This window comes from Hyaena hyaena, unplaced genomic scaffold (genome assembly GCF_003009895.1).
Source record: "Hyaena hyaena isolate Hyena2069 unplaced genomic scaffold, ASM300989v1 scaffold_990, whole genome shotgun sequence".
Classification (NCBI taxonomy): domain Eukaryota; kingdom Metazoa; phylum Chordata; class Mammalia; order Carnivora; family Hyaenidae; genus Hyaena; species Hyaena hyaena.
Window position 1 is genome coordinate 239,499 of NW_024081616.1, and position 24,506 is coordinate 264,004.

General features: G+C 34.4%; 1 protein-coding gene across 1 annotated transcript in view; it reads right to left on the reverse strand.

Annotated features, from left to right (window-relative positions):
• The window catches only part of ZFC3H1 (zinc finger C3H1-type containing), a 53,357-nt gene that overhangs the window by 20,751 nt on the left and 8,100 nt on the right, over positions 1-24,506 (reverse strand). The window contains exons 3-16 of the mRNA XM_039221420.1: positions 18,295-18,359; positions 13,952-14,150; positions 13,280-13,503; positions 11,944-12,067; positions 9,315-9,412; positions 7,762-7,971; positions 7,401-7,565; positions 6,324-6,461; positions 5,114-5,235; positions 4,383-4,532; positions 1,652-1,826; positions 1,264-1,395; positions 366-908; positions 171-280 (exon numbers count right to left, since the gene is read on the reverse strand). Of these exons, the coding sequence (XP_039077351.1) occupies positions 171-280; positions 366-908; positions 1,264-1,395; positions 1,652-1,826; positions 4,383-4,532; positions 5,114-5,235; positions 6,324-6,461; positions 7,401-7,565; positions 7,762-7,971; positions 9,315-9,412; positions 11,944-12,067; positions 13,280-13,503; positions 13,952-14,150; positions 18,295-18,359 (2,455 nt within the window). The remainder of the gene's footprint in view (positions 1-170; positions 281-365; positions 909-1,263; positions 1,396-1,651; positions 1,827-4,382; positions 4,533-5,113; positions 5,236-6,323; positions 6,462-7,400; positions 7,566-7,761; positions 7,972-9,314; positions 9,413-11,943; positions 12,068-13,279; positions 13,504-13,951; positions 14,151-18,294; positions 18,360-24,506) is intronic.

Genomic DNA, 24,506 nt, shown 5'->3' on the forward strand with positions numbered 1-24,506 from the left:
AATATGGTTCAAATCTGACAAGATGATTTTATTTTCCCTAAGAGGACAAGTTCACTTTTCAGTCACCAAAATACAATTATTTTTTCGTCATCGTTAAATATCCAAGTTTATACTATAATTAAGATCCAGGAATAGGCCTGAAATTCAAGCTTATTGAATCTTTTTTATACCTGTAAGACTTAAAAACTAGAAGAGGACTATGATAGGGTCTAAAAGGACATGGCTTCACTTCTGTTGTTTTACTCTGTGCTGTCACAAAATCCACATCCACAGAAATCTCCTACAAAAGAAAATAATAATTACATAAAGCAAATAAGCCTAGGGTGAATCCTAGATTTTATACAGAATATGAAATGTTCAGATACCTGACCATGCAAGGCCTTTTCGGTAACGCCTACGGTGGTTTTTAAAATCAGTTGTTTTAAACTGTCAGCTTTTGAATATAATTTTTGCAATTCACCAATTTTTAACCCTAGAAAAAGTTCTGGTTTTTCTACCGTATTCTTAGCAGGTTTGTTTATGCATTCTTTGTTAGGTGTATCAGTGTGCTTAAGGTTAGGTTTAGTAAAAGAATTAGACTCTAAGAACGATCTCCTTCGTTCTCTGTTTGAACCAGACAAAATCTCATCATCAACATCATTCTCCTCAGTGTCCAGACTTAATTTATCTTGAGTCAGATCATGAAGTGATGGCTGAGGTAAGGAAAATTCAGGTTCCTCCTCCACAACTGGAGCAGTATTTTGTTGTTCCTTTGCTTTGAGGGCCCGGGCTTCTTTTAGTTTCTGAATTTTCAGGGCATATTCATATTCTAGCTTTTGTAATCGTCTTTTTTCCATAGCAATTAGTTCTGCTGAATGCTTTCTTGGACTTGATATTGGAGAATTGTCCAGTCTCATCATTTTGTTTGGCTGAGGGATAAAATGATATACGTATTTTACATTGCTAGGATTTCATAACCAATTCTTGGTAAGATAAATGTGTTATCCCTACAATACAATGCAAACAGTATAAAAATCACTGATGAGAATAAAACAATTTTACAAAAGTCCCCAACAGTTATGCCAGTTAATCTATAATCTATGGAAAAAAAAAAAGGAAAACAACTAAAAAATTAAGATTCCAAAACTATGGATGTCATTCAAAAACAAAACTTTAATATTTCTGAACATGTAGGAAAAAACAAGTTATTTTATACATCTCATACCCTAAAAAGTATCATAAAACTTTCTCCTTTCCAAAAATAAAATATTCCTACAAACTTACTCCAAGGCGATCTTGTTCCAGTTTACGTTTTCCTATTTCTTTACTAGCCACTGCCTTTGCCCGAGCAAGCTCCTCTCCGTACTTTAGAGTCAAAGCTTTCTTAATTGTAACACGTTGTTGAACTTTGTGAATCTGAAAATAAAGGATAATTCTGAAAATGTAACTGTAAACCTTTAGAGAGGAAATACCTTCTCCTTACACACAGCACTTTTATTAGAGTATTCAACTGAAAATAAAAATATTCCAATATTATGTCTCAATGGAAAACAATATATAGGTTACAAACTTTGATGGCTCTGGTTTATGGTTTTGTTTTACAAAACATTTAGCCCATAAAATAAGTAGTAACGTAAGACTACAATATCTTAATTTAAAAAAAGAACATTACTTGTTCCTGAAGCTTCTTCAAAAACATTCTGTTGACACTGAGAATTTTCTCTGTTGCCTGAAGCTGTTCTGTAAGTTTTGTAATCTTTGTTTCAGCATTTCGAACAGATTCTTTCTTCTTAGCTTCTTGCTGTACTAGATTCTTTAGAACAGACTCATCTTTCATCAAGAGAATCCTAATTGGGAAATAAAATTTTCTCAACTAGTAGACAAATACCAACAGAATAAAAAATTTACAAAACAATAGCTCATTTCAAAAAATATTATTAATACAGATGAAAATTTAAAAGGATTAAAGTTTTCATATTTGCTAACCACTCAGGTATTCAAATAAACACTATTACATTTTATGAAAGCCAACTATGGGTCTAATCTTTTTCAAAACTATCACTTAAGTCTGAATAATGTGAATTACAGTTGAAAAACTATTACTAGTAGATGTAATCCTATAGGATCCCTAAAAAATGAGAACCAAGACAGAAAATTGTTGTTTAGCTTCATTTATAATGCTCTTTATACACAAATAAATATAATCAAGCACACTTACAAATCTCCAACCCATTTTGTTTAAAGCTAGGCAAACAAGGGGAAAAGGAAGTCTAAATTTTTTCAACAACAACTGGCATCTAGAATGAATCTTAAAGCCAGAGACTATGTGAGAGAATGGGGAGTAGAAAGACAAAGACTTTTTTAAACCCTTTTCACCTTGCACCTGGGTAGCTCAGTCAGTTAAGCATCCGACTCTTGATTTCAGCTCAGTGATGATCTCATGGCTTGAGGGATCAAGTCCCACAATGGGGTCTGTGCTGACAGTGTGAGGCCTGCTTTAGATTCTCTCTCTCCCTTTCTCTGTCTCTCCCCTGCTCTCTAATACATAAACTTTTAAATAAATAAATAAAACCTTTTCACTTTTTATTAAAGTTAATAAATAAATAGAATCTAAATTAAGTTTATTTTAATCTCTTTTAAAACATACACAATACCATTTCTCACAAATTTTGGAGATTTACAGTCACCACAGCACTTCATTTATGAAGCATATTTTGCATATCTCTATTATCAGGATGTGTCTTAACATTATCACATATCATAGTTTGGCTAGCAGCAGGTTTTCTTTCTTAGTGCACAAAATAATGGCATATTTTAATTATGATAAAATATGGTAGTTAACACAAAGACAAATATTCAAAATACTTAATCCCCAATGTCTTGTTCAAAAATAAACAACAGGGGCAGCAGGGTGGCTCAGTCAATTAAGTGTCAGTCGACTCTTGGTTTCAGCTTAGGTCATGAGCTCATGGTCCTGAGATGGAGCCCTGCACCTAGCTCTGTGCTGACAGCCTGGCAGCATGGAGCTTGCTGGGGATTTTCTCTCCCTCTCTCTCTCTGCCCCTTCCCCATGTCCACTCTCATGTGTGCGCATGCTCTCTCTCTCACACAAAACAAACTTGAAAATAAATAAATAATAAAAAAAAGAAATGAAGAATAGAATATGCTTTTGTTTACTTATAAATATTTACATGGTCCTTATCTCCTTGATGCCTCTCCTTGAGGTATCTATGTGTGGTGTCTTGTCAAAACACTCCAAATTACATTCTTTTTCATGATTTAAAAAAATGAAGAGTACCAAGGTGGTTGTAAATTCTACTTTTTTCCCTTCACTAATTAATTATGGGTGGATTAACTTTTGAAGCTTGTTTTAAAAACCAATAAATTTAAACAATGTTAATGATTTTTAACATTTAGAATTAATCCATCCCTGTAATCATTTTTTCCTATTAACCTTTGAAGTTTAAGAATTGGTTAGTCAGTCAGTTATTAAAAACAGAATAGGGAAAGTCTCAACCATCTTTGCACAGAACCTCCCCTTACACGTGCAAACCTACAGGGGGACTAGCAGAACAAAACTCACAAGTACTGATGTTAACTAAAGCCATTTTGCTCTTCATCAACTAATGATTTCAAGGTATACGGAGTGAAAAAGATATATAGCCATAATATAATATTTCTATCAAATATACGCTAATGGTCTTCATCAAAGACCATTACAAAAAATCTAACCACATATGAGGACAAATGTTAACTAAACTTAATGTAGTGATCATTTCATGGGATATACACTTGAAACTAATGTGTTAATTATACCTCAATAAGATAACTTTTCCAAACATGCTAATAATTAAAATGAATTCTATAACTCATTATGTTCATCTCGTGAAGTTATACATTTTCAAAAGTTTGCAACACCATTTGGAAAAATAGTAATTTCACAAAACATGTATGCTTAGGATTGCAACTTAATACAACACATTTATAGTAACACCATATTTGACTATATGCTGTATTGAGCAGACTAAGTAATGACTATTACCAACAGAGTCCACCTTCAACAACAATATGGTTCTAATAAAGTAATTTCAAAAAGATGTCAAAGTTTTAAAGAAAATTCCAAAACAAGGAGTTTCACAAATGCTTTTAGCAATGAATAAGCCATGTATATATCTAAAGGGGAAAAAAATCTCCTCTAAAATCTTGATATTTTTATTTAAACATTAATACTATCACTTTATATAAATGTATTATTCAACAAAATGATAGCTTTCTATAGTTTTGCCAAGTATAAAAGAATGTGTAATTATAAAACATAGTTATTACTGACATTAACTGCAAAAATCTATCATTCAAATACAGGTACATTTAAATTTATGCTAATAGCAGATAATGAGGCTCACCTATGTTTTTTAAGTTTCGCTTCTGCATCTGTAACCTGCTTAGTAACCATTGCTATTCTGCCAATCCCATCAATTTCTACATCAGAGTTTGCTGGGGATGATGAACTTGTCTTCAGATGATCTGATTTAATCAAACGCTGCTTTTCTCGACTAAAATAATCAATAAAAGTAGATGAATCACACCAAAAAATAAACTAAAATTACTTATCTTTAAAGATGTATTCTATTTCATAAAATAAAGTAAAAATACTAATCATATTGACTAATAACAACACAATATGCATGACCAAGCTGGCATTCAAAGTTGACAGTGTACAATAGCTTAAGTATATATAGAGTTGTCAAATCATAATGTTATACACCTGAGACTAATGTAGTATCATGTGTCAACTACTGAAACTACAAAGGCAATCTACTACTGATACTGTGTTTTCAACTTTACTAAGGTGTAACTGACAAATAAAAATATATTTAAAATATAAAAAAGTGTAGTTCTCCTTTATAGCAGCTTTAATCCTTTTCTAAGCTGTTTTTATCTCAGTGCACCATTGTATTCAAGTCTATAAATGATCATCTGGCTTCCCCTCCAGTTAATTATAAAAACATTAACTCTGTGTTTTGGATAAAAATCAGCATCACTCACTGCCCAGTGCCAATAAAGTATATAAAGACTAAATTAAGTATTAAAAGAGCACACATCTTTAAAGCTAATTACATAAGATGCTACTTACTTGGCAATCTCTTCCTTTAACAATCTATATTCAATCTTCTTTTCTTCAGGCAAAGCTTCAGGTGTTCGCAAGGGATCGTTTTCTTTTTCAGATTTTGGAGGTACTTTCGGTTTTGAAGCTTGCTAGAAAACAGATGAAGTCAACCAGATCAACAGCTTTCAATAATCCCACACTAAGTTTTATATTTTACATTCCAACCCAGTGCACGTTTAGCTATTTAGAAATAACTGAGTATCTTCATCATTACTTTACATTTCTTTTCTTAAAACAACACAGCCTGTTAAACACAACTTAATTCTATGATCCACTAAGACCTACAGTTTTAAAGGAATAGAACTAAATCACACGTAATCAACATATGCACAATAAGAATAGGGGTAAAAGTTGTACTGAAGTGCCCGGGTGGCTCAGTCGGTTAAGTGTCCAACTTCGGCTCAGGTCATGATCTCAGTTTGGATATTCAAGCCCCACATCATGCTTGGTTTGGGCTGACAGCTCAGAGCCAGGAGCCTGCTTTGGTTACTGTGTCTCCGTCTCTTTCTGCCCCTTCCTTACTCATGCTTTGTCTCTCTCAAATACATAAACACCTAAAAAAAAATTGTTTTGGGTGGGGGGGGCGCCTGAGTGGCTCAGTCAGTTAAGCATCCGACTTCAGCTCAGGTCATGATCTCATTGTTCGTGGGTTTGAGCCCCGCCGAACAATGAGATGGCGTGGGTTTGAGCCCCGCCATCAGGTTCAGCTCAGAGCCTAGAGCCTGTTTCAGATTCAGATTCCTGTCTCCCTCTCTCTCTGCCCATACCCCATTCATGCTTTGTCTCTCTCTGTCTCAAAAATAAACTATTAAAAAATTTTTTTAATTTAAAAAAAAATTTTTTTAAGTTGTACTGAGATCACACAATTTAATAAAAGCTTTTTACTGATAACACGGTACAATTCCAAAGCAATACATTTCCTTGGTATAGAGGATAATTATCTACTCAATTTATTTTGAAAAAGATACTAGCCAATTCGAATAAAAATAGACTTTAATAGTTAAGTCTAACTAAATTTATACATGCTTCATTACACAAAGTCCTACATAACACAAATACTTAAAATACCCCCACAATTCAATATATTAAAAACTTAACACTTCTAAGGTCTAATTTTCAGGAAAAACTTTAATAATGATCAATAAATCATCTTTTCATCTTTCATTACTGCACTTACTTCAGCAGTTCGCCTTGCTTCCTTAATCATGGACTCCAATCCACCAAAAACACTATTTGTTGTCTTGGAAGCCTCTCCATCAGATTCACTATCATCTGAATCATTCAGTGTTACAACCACTGATTTGTGCTTTGGAAGCTGCAAAGAAGATAATACATCTGTTACTCTTGATGACAGAAGTTATCTATTCTTTTCTTGGCTCTACCACAATTAGGTATGTAGCCTTGGATAAGTCACTTCACCTCTCTGAATTTCAATTCCTAAAAATAATAGATTCCAAGTAGATAGTTTATAGTTTTTTATGGTTATGTTGCCTAACTTTGTCTCACTTCACCAATATTGGTTATCTGCCTACAAAATAATATATTCTATACTGTCAGTCTTTCTAGAAACTTACTATGAACACCCTTCTCATTAAGTTTTATATTCTCCAACTTTCTAGAAAGAACCATAAATTAACTCTTTTACAACCAAACAAAAAATAATTCTACACAATTACTGACAAAACTTTTTGGCTTTTGTGGTTATAGAGTAAGTAGCCAAAATCAGTTTACCTATGGGAGGCAAGTTTTCAACTTGGCTTTGCTCCAATTATTTTAATTCAAAGCCATTGGAAAACAAGGTAAAAAGAAACCGTCATTTCAATCTCTTTAATGAACGTCAATAAATATAAATAAATTCTGCCATTACAGTATATTCATCAACTGGAAAAATATGAGGACAGTATAAACAAAGATAAGAGAAATAAAAAATATACATACAATTTGCTAATAGTAACTCTAGAATAAAGAGATAATCTGAATGGACCAATTTATATAGGAAAAAATGGGGAAAAAAATAGCAAAAGAAAGCATACCACTCTAATGAGAATGCTTCCCCAAAAACATTACCACTAAACCTTTATTAGTTTTTAAGTGAAGAAACTGCCCCATTTCAACAATTAAAATTTTTTTGTTTATAAATACATATATAATTTATATATAAATAAACTGGGAGGAAGGGAATAAGACAGAAAAATTACATAAAATTTCTCACAAGCTGTGTAACAGTAGGATTAAATAGTTTGCTTGTTTTTACCGAGATCACAGTTCGTGGAAGACGAGGTCCTCTATGAAACTTTGGATTCTGAATCCTAGGCTGAGATACTGTATTAATACTGACTATTGATAGATTGCTTCTTGGCACAGGCTGTGAATTGTTCAGAACTGGAGGTGAAGGTGGGTCACTATTACTGGATGTTTCCTAAATAAGAAAAAGATAAAATATGAAACATTTTTACATAAAGGGACATTTCTGTCATCTTTAAAAATCTTGTGTAAATTATTTTCAGACTTAGTGCTACTATACTAAAAAAGCCCAATGAATCTCAAACAGAAAAGCGTAACTACCTAAAACTAAGCTCAAGAGCACCACCTAGAGGTTCAGGCACCTAAATTACCTCTGGCTTAAAAGCTCTTTTATTTGCAAGAGATTTGAGTAGCTCTTCTCGAAGCAGCATTTCTTCCTCCTCTTCCTCATCTGCAAAGGGTGGTTTTGGAGGCTGTTCTGGATCTTCAGGTGGGAGAGGTGGTAAAGGTGGTAGAGGAGGTAGAGGTTCAAGAGAAACACACAAGCCTTCCACATAAGGCTGGCTCAAAGGTGGCATAGACTAGTTATTTTTAGAAAAAAAGAAATTAATAATTACAAAGCAAATATTACCAATTCAAAATGTTTATCTTTGGAGCTACATTAAATTTAAAAAGGTAAAGTTTAAATTACTACTTCAATTATAAGCAAAGGTGAACTAAGCATCCTGTAAATCTTAAAACTAACCCAAATTCAATATTCAACCATGAAAAAAGTATAATTTTTGCAATAAAAAAATCAATATTTGAAACATTTAATTTATGAACTTCAGGGCAATTATAGAAACTCCTCCATTATCTTTCTTATTTTCATTTAGCATTCTAAAAGAAATCTAATTTTGCAGGGTCTTTCCCTAATAGATGACTACCTGAAAACAAGTGGAAACACTGAAAACAAAGATGATAGATATGTAAGTCAAAAACAAAATCAGGCACCAAAAGGATTCTGAAAATGGTCTAGAGTATCTCAAGAACTGTCAAGAACAATCTCTTAAATCCTTGTGAAATGGCTTCTTAGAAATTATAAAGAAAACTAATTGTATACAAATCCTTGAGTTTGGAAACAATTTGGTTTCAAAGACCTTCCAATATTTCCCTTGGCACTTAGCTCATCCATTCCCCATTTCACAAAAGAAAATATTCCAAGGAAAAAAAATTTTCCTTCGCTCTGTGCTCTAATACTTCCCTCACCTTAAGCTAGGATACCAGATGTCCACCGAGGAACTGTGAAATGGCAAAATTCCCTCTAACTCACTGAGAGAAATCCAGTGGTACGTAGGCTCTCTCAACCTCAAAATAACTTCAGAACTTTTACTTAATGATTCCCTCACTTCCTTTTTTCCTTTTTTTTTAAATGGAAGACTGGCAGTTCTTTAAAAGAAAGATGGGGGGAAAAATCAACTTCTACATAAAATGATCTTCTTTCGCTGAAATTTCAAATTAAAAATAACCATATTCACCAAAAGAGGACAAAGAATTTATTTCTAGAAGTATCCTTCATGAACCTAAATCCCAACTGCCAAAAAAGATAATACAAACAGTAGATAATCTTACTCTTCTTTGGAATAAATTTTTGGAGTTGCTACTAGCTGAGAAGGAAAAAGGAAACATGCCAAGTACTGAACAAAAGGAAACAAGAGATTAAAAAATAGCTATGAAAAAGAACCTGCCATATGGACAACCTACCAATAGACAATTAACTATTTATTCTATAGGTTTCTTAACTATTAATTTTGGTAAACAATTCTAATTTAAGCTCTTTTCAAACATTAGCTACTTTTAATTACCTGCCAGTTTTTCAGAACAAATTAGAAAAGACACAAAACAACATGTAATTTTCTTAGAAATCACATCAGTTCTCACTTACAGAAACCTGAGGTGGTGGAGGCAAAGAAATAGATGGTGCTGGAGAAAAATACCCCAGTGAACATTCAGAGAAGAACGGTGGTTGCACCGGCGAAGGGGCTGTAAAAAATTTTTTCTTTAAGAATTTACAGACAAATATACTTCAATGGTAATAAACTAAGATTATGACATGTTTGAAGAAATAATACATCAGAGTGCAAATTAATCTCTAACAAATTCTTTAATCTCCGTGAATCCTTTCTACCTATTTAAAATTATCCTTTATCATCATAAAGTCAGCCTTCCAACTTAAGCTGACAATCAGTGCCTTAAAACTCCTTAATTTGGGGGAAAAAAAACAAAAAAAACAAAACCTCTCTAGTTTGTTCCACTTTTCACCTAAGTATGGAAATAAGGAATAGAGCAGGAAAGGCAAGAAACATACTTTTTTTCTTTTTTACAAACACATTTTTTAAAGGAATAATAAAAAAATATTCCCTATTCCCTTGAATCTGCTAAAGTGCCCTAACCAATAAAACAAAAGAAAACCAGTGATGTGGTAATTCCATTCTTCCCTTCATGTAGAGCAAAGAAATGAACTTTTAAAGTTGTATAGAAAGAAAATAGGACTAGGAATGCAAAGAACTACCTATTGTATTTAATCAAATAAATGTACACTTTGTCACATAATTCTAAAATAGAATCAATGCACCTCTGTTAAATTTTTAGCAGGTTTTCTTCCATGGTAGCAGATAAAATAACTATGCATTTTATCTTCAGTGATTTCTTAAGACTGGGTGAAATACGGCAGATTCAAAGACTTCTTGCTACCCAGTAACTATATATAAACTTCAGGGAAAAACTAATGCTTCTTTATCCCAGGTGTCTCACAAATCAATATGGCTATTACCCACATGATTTATATGGTTAACTTGTACCATATAATGACAGCATTTGAATATACATTGGCCTTTAGAACACTTTACTTCTTAAAAATCAGTACCTATAGTGAATATAGCAAACAGTTAAAATTTGATAAAGCTGAGTGAAGAGTACATTCTCCATTAATTTTTTAAAATCTATTTATTTAAAGTGGGCCCTACACCAAACATGGGGCATGAACTCACAACCCCAAGGACAAGAGTCACATGCTCTACTGACTGAGCCAGCCAGGTGCCCTATTTTACAAAATTCTTTTGAAAGCATAGTTCATAAAGTTATTTTTATAGAAATAGAAAATATTAACAATATTATCAATACTTGGGAATGCAATGAATTATCTCAAAGAATCTACAAATAAGAAAACTTAATACTGACCAAAGAGTTACATGTCGAAATAAAAATAGGGATGCTTGGGTGACTCAGTCAATTAAGCATTCAACTCTTGATTTCAGCTTAGGTCATTCATGATCTCACAGTAGTGAGATGGAGCCCTGAGGCAGGCTCAGCTGCTTGGGATTCTCTTGCTCTCTCTGCCCTTCCTTTGCTTGCACTTGTGCTCTCTCACTCTCAAAATAAATATAGATGTGAAATTATCAAGCATAAACCTAAGAACATACAATATAATGTGAAATTATCAAACATCAGCCTAAAAACAATTAACCTAAAACAAGCACTTTGGGTAAACATTTCTCAAATCATATAGATTTTTCTTTGTCTCTGTCTAGACACACCAAAGCAAGGTTCTAGTTTTGATTTGCTCTGACAATATGACAAGAGGAAGAAATACACTGATCATACAATCTTTCAACTAAGTTAAGTATTCCAGTTCCCAGAATGGCAACTGCATTCAGTTATCTGCCTTAGTCTTAGGTGTGGTTATTTTTTTAAATTTTTATTTATTTTTGAGAGAGTGAGAGCACACGAGCACAAGCTGGGGAGAGGTCGAAAGAGAGCATGAGAGGATCCCAAGCAGGCTCCATGCTGTCAGCATAGAGCCCGACATGGGGCTAAAACTCACAAACCATGAAATTATGAACTGAGCCAAAATCAAGAGTTGGACGCTTAAATGACTGAGTCACACAGGCACCCCAGTCTTATGTATTTTAATTAGTGAGAAAATAGGCCTCTCACAGAATCACCCTTGAATACCTAAGCAAGTCTCTAGCTCTCAAGAATAGAGTCACATTCTAGAGTAGGCAATCGAATTGAGGTACTGCCCTGATCGGTTCTAACCAGCCTCTCCTGAGATGCTACTAGTAGTACTTTCCATCTGCAAATTCCTTGGAAGTAACATCACTGGAAGGAGAAATGAAGTCCCAAGATTTTTTTTTTTTTTTACAAAAGTAGAAAATATCTTTAATATAAAAGTAACTTAAGAGATTTATTGTGTTCTAATTAAAAGCAGTGTTCTCATAGTTCCAACTATCTTCATTTTTAGATCCAACCATAAATAAAGGAGTTTAAACACTGTCTCTTTATTTAAATCCTATCTAGAAACAAGCACCTAGAAATAAAGGTTCATAATACATACTTAAGGTTTGCTTTCAGAGTATTTATACCATTAAATGTCTACAGTTACAAAATTCACTAGCAAATATCACCTTTCATTACACATTTCTTCCAAGGTTTGGGTAGCTTCCAAGGTTTGGATCATTTTCTACTTATGAAAATTTGTGAATAACGCAAATGTTTTAAGTTTTGGTTCATACCTGGAGAATTGGTTTCACTATCTGTATCCATAGCAACTTCTTCATAGTTATCATATTGATATATGCCTCCTCCACTATCAGTAGGTTGCTTATCTAAGGATCGTCTTAGGTCAGGATCTGAAGACTAATAATAACATAAATTTTTTTTCAGTTTCAAAGTATTTTCTGTCTTAGTCTATTCTTATGCTAAAAATTATGAAACAGTTGACAGTTATCTTCTAGGGAACACTCTCAAAAATCATATTCCTCTGTAAAATTAAGATGTTCAAGTTCCTGAACACTTACGGCCTCTATGAGAAACTATATGAATAAACTCAAGTTTTAGGTCTCTGAGACTATATTTTGGACTATTTCCAAAAAATAACATCTTAGTTATGGATACATTAATGAAAGCTGAAAACTAGAAATTCTTAGTTGACATGTTTATGTGTAGTTTTATTTCTTACAACGTTTCACTCAGAGACAGTTCTTAACAAACCAAAATCTAATAAAACCAATCCAGATGGATAGAGTCATGTAAAACAACAACATTTTTCTCTAAAAGAGATTCTATCAAAGTACTTTTTACAAGCTCAAACTGTATTGATAAATTCCTTGCTTTAGCAAACCTAACTCATGACTCCCTACAAAGTGCTCTTATTTTTTAACATCCCTCTCTTCAATGGTCCATTCACAAGTATAGTCTCAAATCTCAAAATTCTGAAATTTGTCACTTAATACTACTAGAGACTGGTATTAAATCACCAGTTTACTGCCTAACACCATCCATAAAAACCAGTGACTTAATTATTAATGACTTTACATAATAAATTCTTATTGCTAAAACTAAATGTAACTAAAGTAACCACAAGCAGTAAGCCTATGATGATTTAACATTCTTTAAAATATTCCATGCCAATTGGTCATGACACACTTCTAATTCTACAGTACTAAACAAATGTTAAAAAAAAAAAAAAGAAAACTAATGAAATTCTGCCCTTATACCCTTATAAAAAAAAGGGTATGGCCATTTTTTTTTTTTTTTTTTTTTTTTGGGTAGGTCCACCCTACAATTTAGTAATCTTACTTTCTTCTAAATAGAGAAGGATAAAATAGCCAAAAGCAGACTTGGCTAACCATATTTTAGTCTTTCATTTCTTCTATTTCTATTATCTGTAATTACATACAACTCATTCTCAATTATATGAATTCTCAAACATTCCCATCTACCCAAAGTTATATCAAGTTCTATGAAATACAAGAGATCTACACTTTTTCTTAGTTGACTGAATTTATGAGATAACAAAGACACTTATATTTGAATAATGTTTTGATTTTATATTTTAGCACTCTTTACCTTACTTCTTGATCTCCTCTTTCCACCAACCAATTTCATGAATCGATTGTACTGCTCTTCCTGATTTGAGAGATCTCGAATTTTTCTGATCTCTTCTTCTCTTTTCCTTCTCTCTTCTTCTTCAGCTTGTTTCCGCTGATCTTCTTCTTTCTGTCTTTCCTGTTCTTTTTGTTGTTGTAGTTTCTTCCATGCCTTTGTTTGCTGCTTCCTTAATGCATGTTTAGCTTTAAATAGAAAATACAGGAACATCAGTTATCTATTAGAGTCAGAATTTCCTAGAAAACAAGAGCTTTATAATTTATTTACATTATGGTTAAGTCATATATATAGCTGTTCTTCCAAATTCTGTTTATACATGATTGTTCCCCATTCACGGCCCTGTAATTCTGTAAATTAAAATCTTTCCAAGTTAAAATCTTGAAATTAGGGATGCCTGGGTGGCTCAGTCGGTTGATTTCAGCTCAGGTCATGATCCCAGGATCATAGGATAGAGCCCCACATCCGGCTCTGTGCCGAATGTGGAACCTGCTTGAGGTGGTCTCTCGGTCTCCTTCTCTCTCTCTCCTCCACCCCACTTGCACTTTTTCTCTAAAATTAAAATTTTTTTTTAATCTTGAAACTATAGTGATATATGAAATCAATTAAAAGAATTTAACAGAAATGATCGATCACCTGTAGTGCTAACTTTTTTGGCTGAATGTGTTTTTGTACTGGTTTTAACTTTTTGCTGTACAGTTTTCGTCTTAGTCAACTTTTCTTTGCTTTCTTTCATCACCTGCTGTTCTTTTTGTTGCCATTTTTTACTGGCTGACTGAAGAGCCAAAAGACGAAGTTGTAGTTCAGACAGTTCCTCTTCATCTTCGCCAAGTTTCTTTAAAAAAATAAATAGTTGCAATTTTTTAGTTCTATTATTTGACCTTAAGCATTTTACCAAGTCAAATCTTTCCTAAAATCAGAATTTAAAGTTAACTGTAAGGAAATATTTAAATAGCAATGTAAGTAAAATAAGGAAACTAAACTACTTACCACAGCCCTACACCCTAATTCAGTCCCTATGATATAGACCGAAGATCATCTGTAAAGAGTGTGTGTGTGTATGTAAGTTGAAGAGTTAGAAGAGGTGGATATAACTGACTGAATAGGATGGTGCAAAAAAAGAAAAGTTAAGGGTCAGAGATCAGCATTTAACTGAACTTCCCTAACAAGAAGTAAAAATCTGATGACAATGAAGGCAAGAAGCAATCAACCCAGAGGCAAGGTAAATGAAGAAAGTCTCTGTTCCTCCCTCATTTGCCCTTTGTCTCTCTCAAAAATAACTAAATGTTAAACAAAAAAAATGGGGGGGGGGGCGGGAGGGGAACCTGGGTGGCTCAGTCGGTTAAGCATCTGACTTCGGCTCACCCGCATCAGGCTCAGTGCTGACAGCTCAGAACCTGGAGCCTGCTTCGGATTCTGTGCTTCTATTCTCCCTATTCCTCCCCCACTGCCCTGTCTCTCTCTCTCAAAAATAAACACTTAAAAAAAATTTTTTTTAAAGAATAAAGAATGAAGTGGTTCCATAATCATGTGATTTACGAGTCTTACAAGGAATACAGAGAACAAGTACACTGAATGTCAAGGTTGAAATTTGCAAACTTTAATAAAAAAATATGTATTTTGGGGCACCTGGGTTGCTCAGTTGGTTAAGTGTCCAACTCTTGGTTTCAGCTCTGGTCATGATCTCACAGGTTTGTGAGTTCGAGCCCCACATCAGGTTCTGTGCTGACAGTGCAGAGTCTACTTAGGATTCTCTCTCTCAATCTATATCTACCCCTCCCCTGCTCGCTCTGTCTCTCTTTCAAAAATAAACTTAAAAACCACATTTTAAATACGTATTTTATAATTCTTTAAATTAGATTTACTTATATTTGAACATTACATGTTCTGAAACTACAGACACTTATCGGAATATTTAAAATATTTTGAACACCCAAGACTTTTCTTCAGGGAAGCTAAAACAGGAAAACAGGTTAAGAACAAATGTTTGAAAATTTTTTTCCACTTAAAATACCTTCTTAAAGTTTTCACTCTACCTTTTTTGAGATAATTTAAAAAATTAAGCTATTCTCTACATTTTAGCTAAAATGTAATGTCAGGCAAACAAACAGAGGTTCTAAATTGAGTACATGGATTTGGTGCGAAGAAAGGTTTTGGGAGTCCTTTGGCCTCCCCACCCTTTAAAGTTAAATGCAAAACTGTTTTTCTTTATGTGCATGTATAAAGCAGGGAATCAAAAGAGACTAAGACTCACAAAGGTTAAGGCCCACTTATCTAATGACTTTTACTTATAGGTGAATTGTGATCACTTTTTTCTAATATCAATTAAATTCTTTAACTAAGATAGAGAATCCAGGGGCACCTGGGTGGCTCAGTTGGTTAAGTGTCTGACTTCAGCTCAGGTCATGATCTCATAGTTTGTGAGTTCGAGCCCCATGTCAGGCTCTGCACTGACCACTCAGAGCCTGGAGCCTGCTTCGGATTTTATGTCTCCCTCTCTCCCTGCCCCTCCCCATGCTCGTGCTCTGTCTCTCTCAAAACTAAATAAACATTAAAAAAAAAAAAAAAAAAGAATCCTTTCTTTATGGATCCTTCCTATAGGTTTCACTTTACTACTGTAAGTGCCTAACTGAATTACCATCATGTATTTCAGTACTTCAGTTTATCCAAACCAGGATATAGTTACTGTTTCCACTGCTTGGAAATAGATGTAACAAATGAATTAAAAAATTATCTTTTCAGGGCGCATGGGTAGCTCAGTCAGTTGAGGGTTGGACTTCAGCTCAGGTCATGATCTCAGAGTTCATAAGTTCCAGCCCCACGTGAGACTCTGTGCTGACCACTCAGAGCCTGGAGCCCATTTTAGATTCTGTGTATCCCTCTCTCTCTGCCTCTCCCCTGCTCTTGCTCTCTCTCTCAAAAATGAGTGTTAAAAAATTAAATGAAAATTTAAAAATTAAAATTAAAAAAAGAAACATTATCTTTTTTTACTATGTCACTTAAACATACCAATTCTACTGCTTTGTACAGACATTCTAAAGCTGTGCTATCTAGTATGGTGGCAATGAGCCCCATGTGACTATTTAAATTTAAATTAACTAAAATTAAATAAGAAATTTAGTTCCTCAGCCATACTAATCACATTTCAAGTGCTTAAAAGCCACATGTGGTTAATAGCTACCATACTGCAGAGTGCAGATAAAGGACATTTCGATTACTGCAGAAAATTCTATTGGATACTGCTGATCTAGAGAATTTAAAATAAAGCTATCATCACCATTCCATTGATACTTAAAAGTCTTTGATTATTTTTTGCAATTACTCCTTTTGTAATAAAAGAAGAAATTACTGATTCTGTCACACAACTATATGCTACTTAAAGCACCTACATGATCATTAAGAAGAGCACTGAACCTCATTCAACTACTTGCTCTGACACTTAAGTCCTACATAACCTTAGGCAAGTCACTTAATCTACCCATATGAATCTTACCTCATCTGTAAACCAGATAATTTCAACTTAATTTATTAGGTTATTGTGAGAACACTCAAAACATATACACCTGTGTATATGTGTGTGCATATATATACGTATCTGTTATATCATCAATCTTAAATTCAGTACCATCTCTTTCCTAAAGATCTAAGCCTTCTGCATCATTTTGATTTACTCATAAAAACCAAGTGAAATCTGGGGCGCCTGGGTGGCTCACTTGGTTAAGTGTATGACTTTAGCTCAGGTCATGATCTCACCATTCGTGGGTTCGAGCCCCGTGTCAGTCTCTGTCCTGACAACTTAGAGTTAGGAGCCTGCTTCAGATTCTGTGTCTCCCTCTCTATCTGCGCCTCCCCCACTCATTCTCTGTCTGTCTCTCAAAAACAAAAACAACTAAGTGAAATCTTAAAAGAAGGAACTGAAGGTATTTCATCTCTCTAATTCAATGAAGAAAAGGCTTGGGCTGGAGCGCCTGGGTGGCTCAGTCAGTTGAGTGGCTGACTTTGGCTCAGGTCATGATCTCGAGATTCATAAGTTCAAGCCCTTCACTGGACTCTGTGCTGACAGCTCAGAGCCTGGAGCCTGCTTCAGATTCTGTGTCTCCCTCTCTCTCTGCCCCTCCCCTGCTTGTGTTCTGTCTCTCTCACTCTTGAAAATAAATAATAATAAAAAAAAAAAAGAAAGAAAAGGCTTGGGATATTAAGAGCTATTATGTATCAAACACAGTACTTGATGCTTCTGTACTTTATCCTGTTGAACCTCACCACAGTCTAGAAAACAGAGGACATTAAATTCATTTTGTAGAAAAGAAAATAGAGGCAAGTAAAGGCTAAAGAGCTTACACAAGATCATTCAGGTAATAGGTGGAGCTAGCACTGAAAAGCTGGTTAAGGTCTAAATCTAAAGATTTCCCATAAAGGATAATCTCCCAAAAGTAGTAAGACACAATCTCTGGGTGAAAATTAAAAAGTTTTAAAAAACTAATTAACAAGAAGGTCATCTATGTGTATGTGTGTGTGTATATATATATCAATTAAATTCAGGGCACCTGGGTGGCTCAGTTGGTTGAGCATATGACTTCACCTCAGGTCACAATCTCACAGCTCATGAGTTCAAGCCCCACATCAGGTTCTGTGCTAACAGCTCAGAGTCTAGAGCCTGCTTCGGATTCTGTGTCTCTATTTCTCTGTCTGCCCCTCTCCCACTTGTGCACTCGCATGCGTCATCTCTCTTTCTCTCTCAAAAATAAACATTAAAAAAAATTTCAATTTGATTTAATTGAACCCAGTACAAAGATACTTCATGACATCTCTCCAGATTTTCTTATACTTATGGCTTATATCCAAATGGAGGTAATGATGAAAGAAAATAGGTAAAGAAAACGAGCAAAAAGCAAGATAGAATCTTCTTTCAACAGAAGTGAACAAAGCAGTACAAGAATCAGTTTAACAGAGACACCTAACTCCAAAAAGCAGTATCTTACCTTTTCAGATAAAATGTCAGAGGCACTAATTCTTCTTGTTAAATTTTGTTCTTTATCTTCTAATCCTTTAAAATAAAACAGCATACTTTGAATACTCAAAAAACAGCTACAATCAATTTAAAATAAAATGCTGTATGATATTTAGTAGTGATTATTTTAAAAGGTCTCTCATTTCCGCAATACCTGAGCCAAAAGGAAAGGATGCTATTAGAATGAAAATCTGACCAAACTTCTCATACCAGCTTTCTCTCTGAAAGTTATAAAGCAAAATTATTAAAAATATCAAATAAGTTAAAACTGTACTTTGATAAAATGACTTCTAAAAGTAATTATTTGAGGAACAGAATTTCCATTAAGCTGGCAGGTATCTTATGAACACAATGCTACCTTAAAAACCAGTACAAACCATAAATATAAGTTTACACAAAGTTTATAAAAGCAAGTAATGGTTTAATTCATCAAACATGTACTCAGGCACTGTCCAACCACGGTTACAGTTCTCTACAATACAATTATTTCAATTCTGTCTCCAATTTCAAAATGAAAATTGGTGTTGTACAGTCATGCAGTATTACCCAGAATACTAAACTGAGTTAAAGACAATCATCAGGATATACGTGGTAGTTAAAATGATAATAATTAAGAACACCCCTGGAGAATGGAACACTGAGAAAGGACATCCAACAGTAAGAAATTATGAATGAAAACTAATTATATTTTTTAAAAAAGTAAAAATCAGAAGGTTATAAGAAATTCAGATGTGTATTTGAATTTTTTCAAGAAAAAATTACAGAAACCCCACATTTTCAAAATTATCAAAACATCACTGAATATAGTAGATACATCTACTCCCTATACAATATTCTCGACATTGTAACCTAAATGGTCCCTTAAGAATATAAAACAATTATCCCAGTCCTTTGCTCAAAACTCCACAGTAGCTCACATTTCACTCAGTATAAAACACAAAGTTCTTATAAGGCTCTGTATGATCTATCCCAACCCATCATCCCTAACGTCTTCTCTCCCACTATTCAGCACTACTAAGTAACAGAATCAACAAGAATGGGGGCGCCTGGGTGGCTCAGTTGGTTAAGTGGGTTAAGCGTCCAACTTTAGCTCAGGTCATGATCTCACGGTTTGTGGGTTCGAGGCCCACATCAGGCCGTGTACTGACAGCTCAGAACCTGGAATGTGCTTTGGATTCTGTGTCTCCCTCCCTCTGCCCTTCCCTGCTCATGCTCTGTCTCTCTAAAATAAATAAACATTAAAAAAAATTTTTTTTTTAATCAACAAGAATGCTTGTTAAACATAGACTGTTGGTCCCCACTTCCAGAGTTTCCAATTCAGTAGATCTAAGATAAGGACTGAGTATTTGCATTTCTATCAAGTTCCCAGTAAGGCTGATCCCATGACCAAAATTAGAAAACCATTGCTCTATTTTTCTTTGCTTAGAAAGCTCTTCCCCAGATACCCATTTGGCTATTCCTTCACTGTCTTCAAAGGCTTTGTTTAAATCTTTGTCCAAATTCAGGCTTCTACTGATCACTCATTAACACTGCAACTTATTTCCGCTATCCCCCTCCTACTTACCCTCTTATACTTTTCCATAATTGTTATTTACTAATCATATTTACTTTCTCCCTTCTAAAATGGAGGCCAGTGAAGGCATAAATGACTGTCTATTTTGTTCACGGATATATTTCAATAAGCCTGGAATTAAAGTGCTCAATTTTGAGAGAATGGAAGAATGAAATTATTTTTGTAGGAAAATGAAAGTTACTTTTGCAATTAATTTACAATTATATCAAGTAACCCAGCCTTGACTAGTTTCAGTATTCAGGTAAGGAGCAGAAAAGCAGATTGCATTGGATTAAGAGGGAATGAGAGGTAAAATGAAGAGAGTCAGCACAGGCTAGCCTTTCCAGACGTCTGGTTGAAAAGACAGAAGTTAAGGGAGAATACAAAATGGGGAGAGGATGATTAAATTTGGGGAGGAAAAAACACAAATGTTTAGAATAACCACTTAAGAAGAGAATGTTGGTTAAAGATGAATCAAAATAAACAACAGATGGAGCAAGGTCCAAAAGATGGTAGAAAGTAGAGCCAGGAGTACAGGTTAAAACAAGTGACCGTTAAACAAAAACAAGGTCTCCACCTCATCAGCGTGGAAACACTTAAGTGAAAATCAATATGGATATAAGTTTACAATCAGAAAGTGAAGAGCTGGAAGTTAAGTGAGAGAACCTGAAATAGGAGGCACACTCATAGACTGACAGCAGAAATAAAGTTAAGTAAAAGGCCTGAAAAAAATAATAAAGGTTTAGAAGAGTTGTTGAGAGAAACGGAAAAGCTGATTGATCACTAACAACTTAAAAGCTTGATGGCAGAGCTGAGTCTTACCGAACATGGGGGAGGGTGGGACAGTGGCAGCTGAAGGATGCATATGAAGACACAGTAATCAACTAATTTATGGATTCAGATAAATTTTAGCTTTTTTGGTTTTCCTCCAATCCCTCCTTTCACACTGCTACCAGTTACTTTTCTAAAACAGATACCTGATAACATCATCTTCCTGTTTAAAAATATTCAGTGGCATACCTGATGTTTAAGAAAATCTAAATTCCTTAGTCAAGACATTTAAGGTCCTTTGCAATCTGATCTCAATCTACCCTTTTACCGCTCCCAGAAATATACCATGTATCGCAAACTGTACCCATACTAGATCAATCTCAATTATTCTTTAAAAGTTCTCTGTCCTTTATCTGCTCAGATGGTTCTTTCTAGCTTCCCAAGTCAAAAAAAACCAAAAAAACACCTCATTTTTTTTAGGTACTTATCAAACATTTCTATCACTATGAAAATCTTCCAAGCCCAGGTGGACATATTTGATCCATCCCCTGTATTACTGCAGGCTTTCACACCTAACTTTTATTATACTCCTATGTATGCTTTTATACATAACTCATTATTTCATACATAACTCTTATTAATAGTTACTTGCATGTCTCTTCTATCCACTGAGTTACACTTTTTGAAACTGCTTGCCTGGAATCATGGTACTAAACTGAAGAGGAAAAAACACATCCCTGATTAAGTGTAACCAAAATCAGTCACTACTCAGGTTTACAACCCAATTTATACTACATGGGTGGCCTTGAAAACTTCGAATATAAAGTACTCCCAGAGCAAGTCTACTCAGGTGCCTGACAGTGGCAAAAGCAAGCTCTTTTAGAAATTCATATTTGTCCAGGTCCCAAAAACTTCCCACCAAAAAACATGAAAGATGAACACCTTAAAAAAAAAAGGAAAAAAAGAAAAAGAAAACAATCATTAAACATTCAAGAAAAGAAGTTACCAAAATATGGGAACCAGAAATGAAACCCATAAAAACCTCAAATACTGGAAATTAGCAAAGGAAAAAATAAAAAACCAAAGCAAACCTATGGTTAACATGTTTAAAGAAATAAAGATAAATTTGAAGATTCTCTTTCTCTCCCTCTGCTCCTCTGGCCCCATTTGCTCACGATCTTTCTCAAATAAAATTAAAAAATATATATATATTTTTTTAAATTTAAAAAGGGGTATCTGAGCGGTTCAGTTGGTTGAACATCTGACTCTTGATTTCATATCAGGTCATAATCCCATGGTAGTGGGATCTAGCCCTGTATCAGGCTCCGTGTTGAAGGTGGAGTTTCCTGCTTCAGTTTCTTTCTCTCTCCACTAGGTGTTACATGGAAACCAACTTGACAATAAACTATTTAAAATAAAGTTTCTTTCTCTCTGTCTTTTTTTCTCTCAGGGGCACCTGGTTGGCTCAGTTGGTTAAGGTTTGACTCCTGATTTCAGCTCAGGTCATGATCTCAGTTTGTGAGTTTGAGCCCCATGTCAGGCTCTGTGCTGTCAGCCCAGAGTCTGCTTAGGATTCTCTGTCTCCCCCTCTCTCTACCCTTCCCCAACTTGCTCTCTGAAAGTAAATAAATATTTTTTAAAATGTATTTTAAAAAATTCTCTCTCTGTCTCCATCTCCCCAACTTACTGTCTCTAAAATAAAATAAAAAATAAAAAGTACTATTTAGAAAAAAAGTAGATAAACTTGAAAAACTAAGGAGAAAAATCTAAAAAGAATGACCATAATAATTTGAAAAACAAAATAAAAATGAAATACTAAAATAAAAACTGTAACTGAAATACAAAATTCCATAGGCGAGCTTCAGGCAAATCAGACACAACTAAAAGAGAAAATCCATGAACTGAAAGATATCTGAGAAGAAACTTTACAGAATATAGCACAGATTTACAGAGAGATGAAAACTAGGGGTCAGCTGGGCATCCAACTCTAATTTCAGCTCAGGTCATGATCTCACAGTCATGTCAGAGCTTGGGATTCTCTTTCTCCCTCTTAGCCCATCCCCTGTTCACACTCTCCCTCTCTCTAAGTAAACAAACCTTAAAAAAAAAAAAGAGAGATAGAAACTTAAAGGAAATTTAAAAAGTGGAAGATAAACTGAGATGATCTGATATAACATACAAATATACAGAATTCCACAAAAGAGAATGGGAAAATATTTAGGCAATAACGAAAAATTTCAGAATCAATGAAAACAAGTGCAACAAATGCTAAGCTGGATAAATAAAAAAAAATTTCTGCAGGGGCGCCTGGGTGGCTTAGTCGGTTAAGCGTCCGACTTTCGCTTAGGTCATGATCTCGTGGTTTGTGGGTTCGAGCCCCGCGTCGGGCTCTGTGCTGACTGCCAGCTCAGAGCCTGGAACCTGTTTCAGTCTGTGACACCCTCTCTCTCTGACCCTCCCCTGCTCATGCTGTCTCTCTCCTAGAAATAAATAAAACATTAAAAAAAAAATTTCTGCAATTAACACATCATAGTTAAACTACAGATCAAAGATAAAAATGGGATTTTTAAAGCAAGCAGAAAAAGATAAATTATCTTCAAATCAGAAACTAGTTAAGGCTGATAGTGAACTTTGCAAAAGTTGAAAGCCAGAAAATATCTTCAATATGTTGAGAATATAACTAGCCAATCTAGAATTTCAAACCTAGAAAGCGATCTTTTAAAAAAGGCAAACAGAAGGTGCCTGCGTGGCCTGGCTGGTTAAGAGTCTGACTTGATTTCGGCTTAGGTCATGATCTCATGGTTCATGAGTTCTTGCCTCCAATCAGGCCCTATACTGACAGTGTGGAGCTTGCTTGGGATTTTCTCTCTCTCCTTCCCTCTTCCCCTTCCTCTCTTGCTCTCTCTCAAAAAAAACTTTTAAAAGGCCACCAGAAATAAGTTTTCTATCAAGCAGACACATTCTAAAGAAAATTCTTAAAAATGTATTTTAAGCATAAATGATTCTAGACCTATGTCTAGAATGAGCCAAGAAAGTGTTAACTATATGAGCAAGGCTAGGCAAGACTGGCCTTTGTATACCAGTCCAGGGAAAAGGCCTTGATCAATTTTAAACATTAATAAGAATTCATGTTACAATTCCCAGAGGAACTAATATGAGACAAGAAACTTAATATCTACCTTCGAAACTAGTAAAAGTATTAAAAAAAAAAAAAAAGGCAAGAAAAAATATCCAAATATCAGTAATCATGAAAAATGTGAATGGACTATATATTCTGGTTAAAGAACAAAGACTGTCAGACTAAATTACCAATGAAATCCAGTTCTATACTATGTACAGTGACATTTGAGACATGAGGCTATGGAAAGACTGAAAGAATGGAAAATGATACACAAGGCATACATACTAATCAAAAGAAAGATGGTGTGACTATTAGCACACCCTTTAGGCAGAAACACTGCTAGAGACAAAGAAGGCCACTACATAATAATAACAATAATGAGTCCTTAACCTCCAAGTATTAAAGGAAAACCTGAAAACCACAAATCCACCAATCATAGTGGCTGACTTTAACAAACCTTCCAGTAATTAATCAAGCAGATCAAAAAATGAAGGAATATGTGAACATAAAAAAGCATATGATCTAACAATCCATATATTCCTTTCAAACACACACAGAAGAGTTATAAAAATCAATCATATACAATAAAGCAAGTCTCTATAATAAATGACGGTAAATTCTTACCCTGTCTCTAATATCTCATTCTGACAATATGACTGCCTTAGAAATCAATAACAAAAAATATAGCTAAAGGACACCACCAAGCTTGAAAGTTAAGAAACACACTTCCAAATAGCCT